The sequence below is a fragment of the Schistocerca piceifrons genome, chromosome 1 (assembly GCF_021461385.2).
Source record: "Schistocerca piceifrons isolate TAMUIC-IGC-003096 chromosome 1, iqSchPice1.1, whole genome shotgun sequence".
NCBI lineage: Eukaryota > Metazoa > Arthropoda > Insecta > Orthoptera > Acrididae > Schistocerca > Schistocerca piceifrons.
This window is the reverse complement of record NC_060138.1, coordinates 18,125,693-18,141,541: the sequence shown is the minus strand read 5'-3', so window position 1 is coordinate 18,141,541 and position 15,849 is coordinate 18,125,693. Positions and strand designations below refer to the sequence as shown.

Sequence of the window (15,849 nt, the reverse complement as noted above, 5' to 3'; positions counted from 1 at the left end):
AGCAATTCCTTTAATTTAGTTCTCATAATTTTTGGGTTTTTTGCTTATTTTTATGTCTGTTGGGAGGTGGTTGTGTATTTTAATGCTCATACATTTAACCCCATTCGCATATAATTTTGTGTTGTGGGCTATAATTTGTAACTGTGTTTTGTTTCTGGTGTCATGTGTGTGGCGGTCTGCATTTCTGTCAAGGGCGTCCAAGTGCTGTACTGTAAAAAAAGCTAGTTCCAATATATAGAGGCATGGTAATGGCAGGATTTTTAGCTGTTGAAATAGTGGTTTACAGTGTTCAGTTCTTTTTTTACATTTCATTATTCTTACTACTTGTTTTTGTAACTTGAAAATTGTGAGAGAATGAGAGCTTTTCCCCCAGAAGATTAGGCCATAGCTCAAGACAGACTCAAACACGGTATCTACACTGGCTGTGTCTTTTAATGATCGTAATAGATAGCAGGTTTTACTAAGCTTTTGTGACAATGCACCCAGTATGTGGTTTCCAATCTAGTGTGTTACTGATGGTAAGTCCAAGAAATTTGGTGTCCTGCTTGTACGTAATGTCATCTTTGCTGATAACTGTAACTGCATTGAAGGGGGTTAGATTTTGACTAGTATGGAAGTTCATACTTACAGTTTTTTGAGTATTTATGAGTAGTCTATTTGCTTCAAACCACGATTGTAAATGTCAAGTAGTTTCATTAACTGCATCCTCCAATGTGTCACCTCTACTGGTTATCAGGATATCTGTGTCGTCCGCATGCAGAAAGGAGCTGGCATTTGATATGTGTTCTGGGAGATCATTTATGAACCATATGAAAAGAACAGGGCCAAGGACAGATCCCTGAGGGACGCCATTTGTTGTATGTAGTATATCTGATCTGCAGTGCCTGAATGTCTCTGATTTTCTTATTTCTACATATTGCTTTCTTTGACTAAGGTAGCTATGGAACCAATTGTGGACTACACCTCTAATCCCATACTTATGGAGTTTCATAAGCAGCAGCTTGTGGTCGACCATGTCAAAGGCCTTGGACTGGTCAAAAAATATACCGACAGCAGGTTGTTTATGGTCAACAAAACTTGTGGGACACCCTGTATGTCAAACTCTTCAGAAAGATGTGCACTACAAAATGAATATAATTTTGAAAAACCGATTTTTTTGAAATTTTTGACGGCCTATCTCAAAAGCACGAGGTTGAGGGAAAGGTGGGGGAGGGGTGCGCCACTATAAAGTTATGGCACCGGTTAGGAAATATCGTAGATTCGGGGCTCGATATGTTCATTGGTGTATCGCTAGTAGAGCTAGTGATACAGCAAGAACCGGTAATAACTAAAAAGGCCATGCCTGATGCGGCAGTTTTACTGCATGAAAAGCGAAAATGTAGTGAGCAATAAATTTCTTCTTTCATCATTTTGTGCGGGGTGTCGGGACAAAAAGGTTCGTGAGTATCTGAAATAACGTGTGTAGTTTGTAACAAGTCGCTACGTGCTCTCATTCTCAAATAATGGACGAATGAGTTTTGCGGGCTACACTTCTTTTTCACCCTTACCCGTTTGGTACCGATACGTACGTGGTTCTTAGTGCCACAGCGCTTCTTGTCCGACACTAAGTGATATACGTATCAAGTTAACTTTCACTTTATTGCCGTATTTTTTCTCCCATATATTCATTAATGACGGCCTTGTTCCGTACCGGTAGTTTTTGTAAGTTTGAAATTCAGGTCCCCAAACGTGTTGCTGTTACTTTCTTTTTACGTGATTCTACCCACATATTAGTGGATAATTGCGTGTTATTTTTTGATTCTTTTTTCCTTTCACTTTAGGCCATCAGTGTTTTTACATGTTTATCCGTTTGTGTACACTATACTAATGTATTTGACATTTTTAATTCTGACATAAGTACGAAAACAAGTGAATACGAATTAACCAATCAATATACAGACAAAACAGGCGAAAGCTTACTACACAGTCGATATTTGTAATTATGAAATACCGTTGAAAGTTACATAACTATACTGGTACGGCTTTTTTTCCGCTTATTGGCATGGTGGTCTACTGCAACTGATTTAGATTGCTCAATACTCGGCGCGGGAGACGAATTTATGATGTCAATAAGCCGTTGTGATGGACAATATATATAATTACAAAAGATCACAATGCTGTTATTTTAATTTCCATCGCTGTTATCAGACACTTCTAGTCGATATTTAGTTGTCATGGGTACGGAATGTGATAACAGCATAAACAGCTATGCTTGTCGGAACTTCACGCGCTTAAACCGCAAAATAATATTAGTTATTTTGGAAACTGTTGTTGGTACCCGGTCCTTACCTAGCATTTTTAAGTTGGATACGCTTTCTACAACTGAGTAACGGAAAAAAGAAATGGTTCGTATGAGGAGAAGTATTTTTTTTTAAATTCCTAACAAGAATGTTATATACTTTATAATTATGAATTGCGTATTGTGTGTGTAGGCAAAAGCAACGACAATAAAAGATGCTCTAAAAAGATGGGAGGAAAAATATGAAATGAACCCTGCGGATGCGACAGATGTTAATTTATGTTTTCAGTGGCCTTTTATAGAAAAAATGGACAATTCATTAGCTGTCCTGGTTAACTGCAGGTAAGTCAACATTAGGTAGCCAAATTACAAGCATTGTTCACAGAGACAAACAAACATAAATGCCGCGATTGTTAACGTGAATACCCCAGCATTACTGCCAGTGCACTGTAGTTACTTTAGAATGGGATAGGTTCAACTTTAGAATGGGATAGGTTCAACTTGTTGCCGATTGTATTGGTTAAAAAATCATGAATATTATTTTCTATTGATATTTGATTGTGATAAGCTTCATCGCTGTGTCAGAATATTGTTGTGTGCAAGACACTGAATATTGTAAAAAGTTAAACTCTATGGCTCAAACTGGTGTATATCATAGAACGCTTTTATGATTTAAAATTGAGTGCCCGACGGAAATACGGAAGCGTCCGATCCCACCCGTCTGCTTTGACCCATGACGTCACAAATATGGCGGAAACAAAAACACACACACACACACACACACTTTCCACAAGAAGCCTAATGACACTAACGGGACAAGCGCGGGAAATGGGGGGTTTTGGGTGGGGGCAAAATAAATATAAACAAATTTAGACGCCTTGCGTAGCTACAACGTGTAAGTGAAGACAGCCATGCATGAATACCCACCCACCTCCCCAGGGGTCGTAACCCCTGCAACCCATAGAAGATAAAGATGCTTCAGTAGCTGATAGTGTTTTTTGTCTTTTTTAAAAAAAATCTCACGGGATAGAACGAACAGATCAGAAAGATAAATATAATAAACTAAAACATAAATTCGAGGAAACAGATAATTAAAATAAGTAATAAGTGTTTTTAAATTTAAAAAAAATCTCACGAGATAGAACGAACAGATCAGAAAAGTAAATAAAATAAGATAAAACAGTACTGGAGACAGCCACACTCAAACCAAACTCCGCGTCGTCATGACGTCACACGACAACACCCTTACGTGACGGGTCAAAGCCGACGCGTTGGATCGGACGCTTCTGTCGACCCTGCCCGACAACCAATTATACGTTTTTATTAAGCTTTTAGGTATATAGATTGAGCACAGAGAAGTAAATTTATGACAGACTCTGGGTGAATTAGCTTTGTGTGAGTTACAGTCTACGTACACAGGCAAATAGAGGATATCACTTCATGGTCAGTAGACAACTGTACAGAAATGCTGTTTGAAGCTGCAGCAGTACAGACAACATGTAATGGGGAAAAGTGTGTGATAATAGGGCTCTACAGATCACCAGACAGTCAGATAAACGGATTTCTAAAAGAGAAGTCCTGTTAGATAAGGCTAGCAGGGAATTCTCTTACATCATAGTAGCTGGTGACCTAAATATTAACACGATAAAAGACAACTGTTATACAAGGAGTTTTCAAAATCTGATTAAAACTTGTAGACTTAATTTAGCTGTAGGCAGTCCCATGAGATGGGGTTACAAATATAGGAACATTAATACATCGTGTAATTACTAATATACCACAGATCAGGCAGACAGTCACGTCATATACACAACCATTGCAGACCAGTATTTGGTATTAGTTGAATTAGCAGCATATGTACGACAGCCACAAAAAAATATTTAAATAGTTTAGACAAACGAAGCAAACAAATACAGTTAGGCTACAAAGGCTATTGGAAACCGAAGACTTTTAGCGGAGTATACTTAAAAGAAAACCTAGATAAAGTATGGGACCCATACTGCAATACATTAGGCTATTAGATAGATGTTGCATGCCCATTAGTATGAAGGGAAATAAATGAGAAGTATACTAAGAATTGGGTCACAGTAGAGGTAAAAAGGAAGAGTGGAGAGGTGAAAAATACGTATGATAATAGTTGGCTAAGGCCAACCCAAGAAAATAGGGATGCATATAGGGAAAAGAAGAAATCATACACCAAACTGATAAAAGAAACTAAATCGACATATAATAATAGCAACCTCAACAAATATCACTATGGTCTTTCACAAATGAAGAGAGGAAAGGTTTAGGTGTGGAAAACACAAATAACATAACACTTGAGGTAAATGGGAGAGAACTCAGTGATGCACAAGATGTCAGCAATACTTTAAACAAACATTACACGGAAGTTGTGGACAAAATTAACAAAATCAAAACTATATGGTAGTTCCAAAATAAATACAATAAACATTCCGTATAGGACAAAATGCTTATTCATGATCCCAACTAATGAATCAGAGATTATAAGAAAAATATGTAGTCGGGGGGGGGGGGGGGGGGGGAAAAAAAAAGAGAGAGAGAGAGTGACTATGTGGTATGTCCACTAAACTAAGGTAATTAAATGCTGTTCACAATGTGTAGTAAAGCCACTAGCCTGCCTGAGAAACTAATTTATAGCAAAAGGAATATTTGCAATATGCCTAAAAAAAAAAGAGTAAAGTAATTCATATATATGAAGGAGGCTGCAAGACAGGCCCAAAATTACAGACCTATAAGTATTACATCTGTACTCTCTAAAATAGTAGAAACCATAATCAAAGACAAAATACTACATTTTATACAAACATCCGGTATTCTCAATGATGAACAACATGGGTTCAGAAGGGCAAATTTACCAAAACATCAATAGCTGAAATCCATAATACTTGCAACTAAATCGTTTCGGAATATAGAAAGCAGCGTGTAGAAATGAATCAAAGGTGAAAAATAATGTTACACGTGTATTTTGAAATTGTGAAATATGGGGTTCCTCAAGGATCTGTCGTTGATCCACTGTTTCTCATTCTGTTTGTCAATGATTTGACCAAAACAATATCTGATAGTGTAGTCATGTTCGCAGATGATACTTAACTTGTTGTCACCAGTTCTATAACAGATGACCTGCAAGAGAAGGCTTCAATAAATGTGAAAAGTGGAAACAATTATTTCAGGGAAAACAATCACTTTATAAATGGAAACAAAACAACATACCGGGTGATTCACAAAGATCTGCAAATATTTTAGTATGTTATTCTACAAGTAAAACTAAAGAAAAAAGTTCATATAAACATAGGCCCGCAAATGTTTAGTTATGGCTAATAAAAGATTCTGCCTGAAATTTAGCAATTTCGCTACCATGAAGCCATCACAGAACTGTATGAGGTTAAAGTGAAGCATGATTTCCATTCATTTTGTGTTATTGATCTGGTGAATCTAATAAAACATGTCACAGACATGTATCTGCAATAGTTTTCCAGAACATCGAGAGATGCAAAGAAGTAATTTTGTAAAATTTTTAATTCATTAAGTACTTGGCCCAATTTGTTTTTTAAATTCCAGACAATTGCACAAAGTTTTCATCATAGGTTGTAGATAATTTAATTTTGGAAAAATGATGGTAATAATGTCAACTGAAACTGTATGAATGTGTCAGATAATCTGCTTTTATTAATACCATAGCACATGTGAATTCATGTTAAACTGGAAAAAACAAAGCTCAGTGTTAAGGAATTTGTACAGTGTACATACAATTTCACAGTATATTAACAATAAATGTTCAAAAGTGTCTCCACTGAGTTCAATGCATTTAGCTGCACATGTATGAGCAGATTTTGTTGCTCGTTTCAGTTTCACAGGGTTCTTCTTAGTTTAATATGTTGCATTCGTAATGCGAGCAAGTAATGCCTCACGTGTATTAACTTTGTTCTGATAAACTATGTCTTTCATCCATCCCCATACACAAAAATCCAATGGTGTTAAATGGGGCGATCTGGGTGGCCACAGACATGTAGTACCACGACCAATCCATTTATGGGGAAAATGTTCATTTAAATGTGTAATAACGGTGTTGGTGAAATGTGGAGGTGTGGTATCATATTGAATATACATATGCGATCGCATAGCAAGCACTTTCCCAAAATCTACCCCTTTTTGATAGATATCACTGTATTTTCGCTTTGTATATGTAAGCTTAATGTAAACATAATGTGTCCAGTATCATTGCAAGGAATGATCCACAGACAGGTAAAGAATAAGAACAAGAACCCATTCTTAGCAGCGTGCCTATGGCTAGTAATGCTGTACCAGTATTAAAATTGGGTGTGAGTTTGTTACTGAGGTGGTGAACTTCTTTCCTAGCCAGAGATTATTCGAAAAAGATCCTGACAGTAGTTCAGAAGGATAAGAGCATATGTTATTAACTTTAGAATTGTACACAGAGGACTACCGGAATGTAATGGTATCAGTGTTTGTTTACACATAGCTACCCGTTTTTTACTGTAGACATTTTATTGATGGGAGAAGAATGTTCCTACATAGAGTGACACACAGATTGTCTGATATGAAGACTTTCTGAGATAACGTAAGTTCTGCTACCAATTGTGAGAACCTACATGCAGGTACAAATATTAAAACTATACGAAAGCGAGGGGAAAGATCCACCGTGGTATAACAATCATGTAGGAAAGGTACTACGGAAACAAAGAAAGCTTCATCATAGGTTTAAGAGTAGTCGAATCATAGCTGATAAGGAAAAGCTGAACGAAGCGAAAAAGAGCGTAAAGAGAGCAATGAGAGAAGCATTCAACGAATTCGAACATAAAACATTGGCAAACAATCTAAACAAGAACCCTAAAAAGTTTTGGTCATATGTAAAATCGGTAAGCGGATCTAAATCCCCTATTCAGTCACTCGTTGACCACGATGGCACCGAAACAGAGGACGACCGAAGAAAGGCAGAAATACTGAATTCAGTGTTCCGAAACTGTTTCACTGCGGAAAATCGTAACACGGTCCCTGACTTCAGCCGTCGCACGGACGCCAAAATGGAAAATATTGAAATAAACGATATCGGAATTGAAAAACAACTGCTATCACTTAGTAGCGGAAAAGCATCCGGACCAGACGAGATACCCTTAAGATTCTACAGTGATTATGCTAAAGAACTTGCCCCCTTTCTATCAGCAATTTATCGTAGATCGCTGGAAGAACGTAAAGTACCTAGCGACTGGAAGAAAGCGCAGGTCGTTCCCATTTTCAAGAAGGGTCATAAATCAGATGCGAATAATTATAGGCCTATTTCGCTTACGTCAATCTGTTGTAGAATAATGGAACATGTTTTGTGTTCTCGTATTATGACGTTCTTAGATAATACAAATCTCCTTCATCATAACCAACATGGATTCCGCAAACAGAGATCATGTGAAACTCAGCTCGCCCTATTTGCCCAAGAAATTCACAGTGCCGTAGACACTGGCGAGCAGATTGATGCCGTATTCCTGGACTTCAGGAAGGCATTTGATACGGTTCCGCACTTACGTTTAGTGAAAAAAATACGAGCTTACAGAATATCGGACCAGGTTTGTGATTGGATTCAGGATTTCCTAGAAGAAAGAACACAACATGTCATTCTTAACGGTTCAAAATCTGCAGATGTAGAGGTAATTTCAGGAGTACCGCAAGGAAGCGTGATAGGACTTTATTGTTTACAATATACATAAATGACTTAGTTGACAACATCGGTAGCTCCGTGAGGCTATTTGCAGATGACACGGTTGTCTACAAGAAAGTAGCAACATCAGAAGACTCGTACGTACTCCAGGAAGACCTGCAGAGGATTAATGCATGGTGCGACAGCTGGCAGCTTTCCCTAAACGTAGATAAATGTAATATAATGCGCATACATAGGGGCAGAAATCCATTCCAGTACGATTATGCCATAGGTGGCAAATCATTGGAAGCGGTAACGACCGTAAAATACTTAGGAGTTACTATCCGGAGCGATCTGAAGTGGAATGATCACATAAAACAAATAGTGGGAAAAGCAGGCGCCAGGTTGAGATTCATAGGAAGAATTCTAAGAAAATGTGACTCATCGACGAAAGAAGTAGCTTACAAAACGCTTGTTCGTCCGATTCTTGAGTATTGCTCATCAGTATGGGACCCTTACCAGGTTGGATTAATAGAAGAGATAGACATGATCCAGCGAAAAGCAGCGCGATTCGTCATGGGGACATTTAGTCAGCGCGAGAGCGTTACGGAGATGCTGAACAAGCTCCAGTGGCGGACACTTCAAGAAAGGCATTACGCAATACGGAGAGGTTTATTATCGAAATTACGAGAGAGCACATTCCGGGAAGAGATGGGCAACATATTACTACCGCCCACATATATCTCGCGTAATGATCACAACGAAAAGATCCGAGAAATTAGAGCAAATACGGAGACTTACAAGCAGTCGTTCTTCCCACGCACAATTCGTGAATGGAACAGGGAAGGGGGGATCAGATAGTGGTACAATAAGTACCCTCCGCCACACACCGTAAGGTGGCTCGCGGAGTATAGATGTAGATGTAGAAGTGAAGAATTTTGCTCAACAGAAATTTGTAGACACAGGTAAGAACTCACAAGGATACGGTAAACCTGCAGAAATGGCTGTTCATTCTGACAGCCATGGAGACAATCTTATGAAATATTTCAAAGTGAAAGCGTGTGGATATGTTAAACCAGATGCACCCATGCATTAAGTTACCAAAAACATCGAGCAGGACAGCTCAGATAACAGAAATAGAAGTATTGTGTTAATTGGGGGTGCAAATGATATTTATAGAAATGAACTGGCAACTGCAGTCCATAATCTAAGGCAATTTCTTCATTGTGCAAGCAAGGACATCAGAATTGTAGCAGGAATACCACACACACTATGTCACGCCTACTTCCTGTGTAAATTCTGAAATTAAAAAGACAGACAGACAGTTTCACAAGATCCGTGAAATGTACACAAATGCCCATTTCCTTGGTGTGGACTTCCTGCAAAGGTGCAGTTATATGAAACATGGAATGCATCTAAACAGAAGTGGCAAAGAATTACTCAGTAAAAAAAATCACTCATAAGTTAGAAAAATTCAGATGCCAAGAAAAAAGCCTATACAAACCTGCCATCCCTGTGAGGTATATAGGAACTGCCATCAACACCAGTGAACAACCATAATACAAAAAGCAGTGATAAAGAAAACACAATCCCGGATGAAGTGACCACAGAAACAAAAACAGCAGAAGCAGTAGTTCTAAATAAAATGGTGAAGCCTACAAAAACTGCAATAACGGAAGAACCATCTGCCTCGCTCTCAACAGTAACAGCTGAGCTGCCTTCAATATCAGGAACATCAGAGCAGACACCAACAGTAACTACAAAAGCTACAGTTTCAACAGAATCTACAGCAATACTAGCAAGAGGAGAGAAGACCTTCAGAACAGAAGAAACAGGGTCAAATACTATGCACAGAGGAAAATAGTGCCATGCACAGTTGAATTATTTTTTAGTTGGAGGTAGACAAAATTAATAATTTAGATGCTGGTGTAAAGGTGCAATCTGCGTGTTATGGAAGGCTACACAAGCAAATGTCAGGTAAAGTAGTTGACAGAAAAGTAACTGATAACGATTCTGAAGTTAAACTACTTCCCCAAATGTGCAATATGCTTCCAATAAATTGGAGGAAATTGATGTTATTATTAGCAACTGATATATCTAATATTTTTATTGTGTCAGAGCATGTAGTAAAGGAAAATGAAAAAATGGTGTATAATCTGAAGAGATATAAAATGGCCCATTGCTGTTGAAGAATACAAAAATGTGGATATAAATATAATAGGGAAACATTCCACATGGGAAAAATATATTTAAAAACAAAGATGATGTGACTTACCATACGAAAGCGCTGGCAGGTCGATAGAAACACAAACAGACACATACATACACACAAAATTCTAGCTTTCGCAACCAATGGTTGCTTCATCAGGAAAGAGGGAAGGAGAGGGAAAGACGAAAGGATGTGGGTTTTATGGGAGAGGGTAAGGAGTCATTCCAATCCCGGGAGCGGAAAGACTTACCTTATGGGGAAAAAAGGACAGGTATACACTCGCGCACACACACACACACACACATATCCATCCGCACATACACAGACACAAGCAGACATTTGTAAAGGTAAAGAGTTTGGGCAGAGATGTCAGTCAAGGCGGAAGTAAAGAGGCAAAGTTGTTGTTGAAAGACAGGTGAGGTATGAGCGGCGGCAACTTGAAATTAGCGGAGGTTGAGGCCTGGCGGATAACGAGAAGAGAGGATGTACTGTAGGGCAAGTTCCCATCTCTGGAGTTCTGACAGGTTGGTGTTAGTGGGAAGTATCCAGATAACCCGGACGGTGTAACACTGTGCCAAGATGTGCTGGCCGTGCACCAAGGCATGTTTAGCCACAGGGTGATCCTCATTACCAACAAACACTGTCTGCCTGTGTCCATTCATGCGAATGGACAGTTTGTTGCTCGTCATTCCCACATAGAAAGCTTCACAGTGTAGGCAGGTCAGTTGGTAAATCACGTGGGTGCTTTCACACGTGGCTCTGCCTTTGATTGTGTACAGCTTCCGGGTTACAGGACTGGAGTAGGTGGTGGTGGGAGGGTGCATTGGACAGGTTTTACACCGGGGGCGGTTACAAGAGTAGGAGCCAGAGGGTAAGGAAGGTGGTTTGGGGATTTCATAGGGATGAACTAGGAGGTTACAAAGGTTAGGTGGACGGCGGAAAGACACTCTTGGTGGAGTGGGGAGGATTTCATGAAGGATGGATATCATTTCAGGGCAGGATTTGAGGAAGTCTTATCCCTGCTGGAGAGCCGCATTCAGAGTCTCATCCAGTCCCGGAAAGTATCCTGTCACAAGTGGGGCACTTTTGTGGTTCTTCTGTGGGAGGTTCTGGGTTTGAGGGGATGAGGAAGTGGCTCTGGTTATTTGCTTCTGTACCAGATCGGGAGGGTAGTTGCGGGATGTGAAAGCTGTTTTCAGGTTGTTGGTGTAATGGTTCAGGGATTCCAGACTGGAGCAGATTCGTTTGCCACGAAGACCTAGGCTGTAGGGAAGGGACCGTTTGATGTGGAATAGGTGGCAGCTGTCATAATGGAGGTACTGTTGCTTGTTGGTGGGTTTGATGTGGACGGATGTGTGAAGCTGGCCATTGGACAGATGGAGGTCAACGTTAAGGAAAGTGGAATGGGATCTGGAGTAGGACCAGGTGAATCTGATGGAACCAAAGGAGTTGAGGTTGGAGAGGAAATTCTGGAGTTCTTCTTCACTGTGAGTCCAGATCATGAAGATGTCATCAATAAATCTGTACCAAACTTTGGGTTGGCAGGCCTGGGTAACCAAGAAGGCTTCCTCTAAGCGACTCATGAATAGGTTGGTGTACGAGGGGGCCATCCTGGTACCCATGGCTGTTCCCTTTAATTGTTGGTATGTCTGGCCTTCAAAAGTGAAGAAGTTGTGGGTCAGGATGAAACTGGCTAAGGTAATGAGGAAAGAGGTTTTAGGTAGGGTGGCAGGTGATCGGCGTGAAAGGAAGTGCTCCATCGCAGCGAGGCCCTGGACGTGCGGAATATTTGTTTATAAGGAAGTGGCATCAATGGTTACAAGGATGGTTTCCGGGGGTAATAGATTGGGTAAGGATTCCAGGCGTTCGAGAAAGTGGTTGGTGTCTTTGATGAAGGATGGGAGACTGCATGTAATGGGTTGGTGTTGATCTACATAGGCAGAGATACGTTCTGTGGGGGCTTGGTAACCAGCTACAATGGGGCGGCCGGGATGATTGGGTTTGTGGATTTTAGGAAGAAGGTAGAAGGTAGGGGTGCGGGGTGTCGGTGGGGTCAGGAGGTTGATGCAGTCAGGGGAAAGGTTTTGTAGGGGGCCTAAGGTTCTGAGGATTCCTTGAAGCTCTGCCTGGACATCAGGAATGGGATTACCTTGGCAAACTTTGTATGTGGTGTTGTCTGAAAGCTGACGCAGTCCCTCAGCCACATACTCCTGACGATCAAGTACCACCGTCGTGGAACCCTTGTCCGCCGGAAGAATGACGATGGATCGGTCAGCCCTCAGATCACGGATAGCTTGGGCTTCAGCAGTGGTGATGTTGGGAGTAGGATTTAGGTTTTTTAAGAAGGATTGAGAAGCAAGGCTGGAAGTCAGAAATTCCTGGAAGGTTTGGAGAGGGTGATTTTGAGGAAGAGAAGGTGGGTCCTGCTGTGACGGAGGATGGAACTGTTCCAGGCAGGGTTCAATTTGGATAGTGTCTTGGGGAGTTGGATCATTAGGAGTAGGATTAGGATCATTTTTCTTCATGGCAAAGTGATATTTCCAGCAGAGAGTACGAGTGTAGGACAGTAAAACTTTGACGAGGGCTGTTTAGTTGAATCTGGGAGTGGGGCTGAAGGTGAGTCCTTTGGATAGGACAGAGGTTTCGGATTTGGAGAGGGGTTTGGAGGAAAGGTTAACTACTGAATTGGGGTGTTGTGGTTCCAGATTGCGTTGATTGGAATTTTGAGGTTTTGGAGGGAGTGGAGCTGGAACTGGGAGATTGAGTAGATGGGAGAGACTGGGTTTGTGTGCAATGAGGGGAGGTTGAGGTTTGCTGGAAAGCTTGTGAAGGGTGAGTGAGTTGCCTTTCCGGAGGTGGGAAACCAGGAGATTGGATAATTTTTTGAGGTGGAGGGTGGCGTGCTGTTCTAATTTGCGATTGGCCTGTAGGAGGATGCTTTGAACAGCCGGCGTGGATGCGGGAGAGGAAAGATTGAGGACTTTTATTAAGGATAGGAGTTGACGGGTGTGTTCATTGGCTGAGTTGGTGTGTAGGTGAAGGATTAGGTGGGTGAGGGCAGTGGATTGTTCAGTTTGGAACTGGTATAGGGACTGATGGAAATAAGGGTTGCAGCCAGAGATGGGAACTTTAAGTGTGAGGCCTTTGGGGGTAATGCCAAATGTCAGACAAGCCTGAGAAAATAAAATATGGGAGCGTAATCTGGCTACGGCGAAGGAATGTTTGCGGAGGGAATGTAAATAAAACTTAATGGGGTCGTTGTGGGAGTGTTGTGAGAGTGACATGGTTACCCAGGCCTGCCAACCCAAAGTTTGGTACAGATTTATTGATGACATCTTCATGATCTGGACTCACAGTGAAGAAGAACTCCAGAATTTCCTCTCCAACCTCAACTCCTTTGGTTCCATCAGATTCACCCGGTCCTACTCCAGATCCCATGCCACTTTCCTTGACGTTGACCTCCATCTGTCCAATGGCCAACTTCACACGTCCGTCCACATCAAACCCACCAACAAGCAACAGTACCTCCATTATGACAGCTGCCACCCATTCCACATCAAACGGTCCCTTCCCTACAGCCTAGGTCTTCGTGGCAAACGAATCTGCTCCAGTCTGGAATCCCTGAACCATTACACCAACAACCTGAAAACAGCTTTCACATCGCGCAACTACCCTCCCGACCTGGTACAGAAGCAAATAACCAGAGCCACTTCCTCATCCCCTCAAACCCAGAACCTCCCACAGAAGAACCACAAAAGTGCCCCACTTGTGACAGGATACTTTCTGGGACTGGATCAGACTCTGAATGTGGCTCTCCAGCAGGGATAAGACTTCCTCAAATCCTGCCCTGAAATGATATCCATCCTTCATGAAATCCTCCCCACTCCACCAAGAGTGTCTTTCCGCCGTCCACCTAACCTTCGTAACCTCTTAGTTCATCCCTATGAAATCCCCAAACCACCTTCCTTACCCTCTGGCTCCTACTCTTGTAACCGCCCCCAGTGTAAAACCTGTCCAATGCACCCTCCCACCACCATCTACTCCAGTCCTGTAACCCGGAAGTTGTACACGATCAAAGGCAGAGCCATGTGTGAAAGCACCCACGTGATTTACCAACTGACCTGCCTACACAGTGAGGCTTTCTATGTGGGAATGACCAGCAACAAACTGTCCATTCGCATGAATGGACACAGGCAGACAGTGTTTGTTGGTAATGAGGATCACCCTGTGGCTAAACATGCCTTGGTGCACGGCCAGTACATCTTGGCACAGTGTTACACCGTCCGGGTTATCTGGATACTTCCCACTAACACCAACCTGTCAGAACTCCGGAGATGGGAACTTGCCCTTCAGTATATCCTCTCTTCTTGTTATCTGCCAGGCCTCAACCTCCGCTAATTTCGAGTTGCCGCCACTCATACCTCACCTGTCTTTCAACAACATCTTTGCCTCTTTGCTTCGGCCTCGACTGACATCTCTGCCCAAACTCTTTACCTTTACAAATGTCTGCTTGTGTCTGTGTATGTGCAGATGGATATGTGTGTGTGAGTGTATACCTGTCCTTTTTTCCCCATAAGGTAAGTCTTTCCGCTCCCGGGATTGGAATGACTCCTTACCCTCTCCCTTAAAACCCACATCCTTTCGTCTTCCCCTCTCCTTCCCTCTTTCCTGATGAGGCAACAGTTTGTTGCGAAAGCTTAAATTTTGTGTGTATGTTTGTGTTTGTTTGTGTGTCTATCGACCTGCCAGCGCTTTCGTTCGGTAAGTCACCTCATCTTTGTTTTTATATATAATCATCTTTGTTTTTAAATATAAAATGTGGATATAGCTATATATGTTCATAGGAATGTAATTGGCTTCACTATGTATCACATACCTAACTGTGCAGAACTATTGATTGAAGCAGCTGCTGCCATTCAGATACAGCTCCCAGGGCTTCCAGGAAAAAAAAATGTTTTTGCTGGGTATATTTTGCTCACCAAGCTCGAGAGTGGATAGCTTCAAATACTACTAGGCAGAATTATCAAAGAATTCACTTTTTTAATAAAAGTTGGTGATTTTAATATTAAAACAATGATATAAAATGTTTGTGCCAAAGCTTCCTTTATATCTTAAGCTCATTCAACCTACAGACACACATTAAAAGTACAAGATGTACAGCTGTAGTAGACACAATTGTAGATCATGTTCGCACTAACATACCTGAGCACAGGCAGAATGTACCAATAGTAAACAATGTAATTGCTGACCACTATGGCCAATCAATTTAAGAGCAAAGAAGATACGGTGATAGAACTAAGATAGACCAAACCAGGCTACCTAAAGACTTGGGAAGCTTTGCTGGAAAAAAAAGAAAGAAAACTGGGAAGGGATTTGTGGTAAAAAAATGTACAAAAGAGCTGGGAAAGTTTTAGCCAAACTGTGAATTATTTTTTAAATGTTAACTTTCTGTAAGTATCTAGGAAAGTACAAAAAAGGGTAAGTAAAAACTGGATCACAGCAAAAACTATTCAGAACAGAGAAGGATTAAAAGAAGTATATAAAAATTATCAGGAGGGTAGATGTTTAGCAAAGGGCAAGTTCTACAGAGACATGAAGAAAGCCTACAGTAAGATGCCAGATACTATAAACACAAAATTGAAACTTCTTCATGTCTCCAAAACTGTATGAGAACACACAAACACAAGCAGGAGA

At 41.0% G+C, this 15,849-nt stretch overlaps 1 protein-coding gene across 1 annotated transcript in view; it reads left to right on the top strand.

Annotated features, from left to right (window-relative positions):
• Positions 1-2,350: 2,350 nt before the first annotated feature.
• LOC124795332 (dynein axonemal light chain 1) overlaps positions 2,351-15,849 on the top strand; it is a 163,769-nt gene continuing 150,270 nt past the window's right edge. Inside the window, exons 1-2 of the mRNA XM_047259317.1 lie at positions 2,351-2,384; positions 2,472-2,620. Of these exons, the coding sequence (XP_047115273.1) occupies positions 2,382-2,384; positions 2,472-2,620 (152 nt within the window). The 5' untranslated portion in view covers positions 2,351-2,381. The remainder of the gene's footprint in view (positions 2,385-2,471; positions 2,621-15,849) is intronic.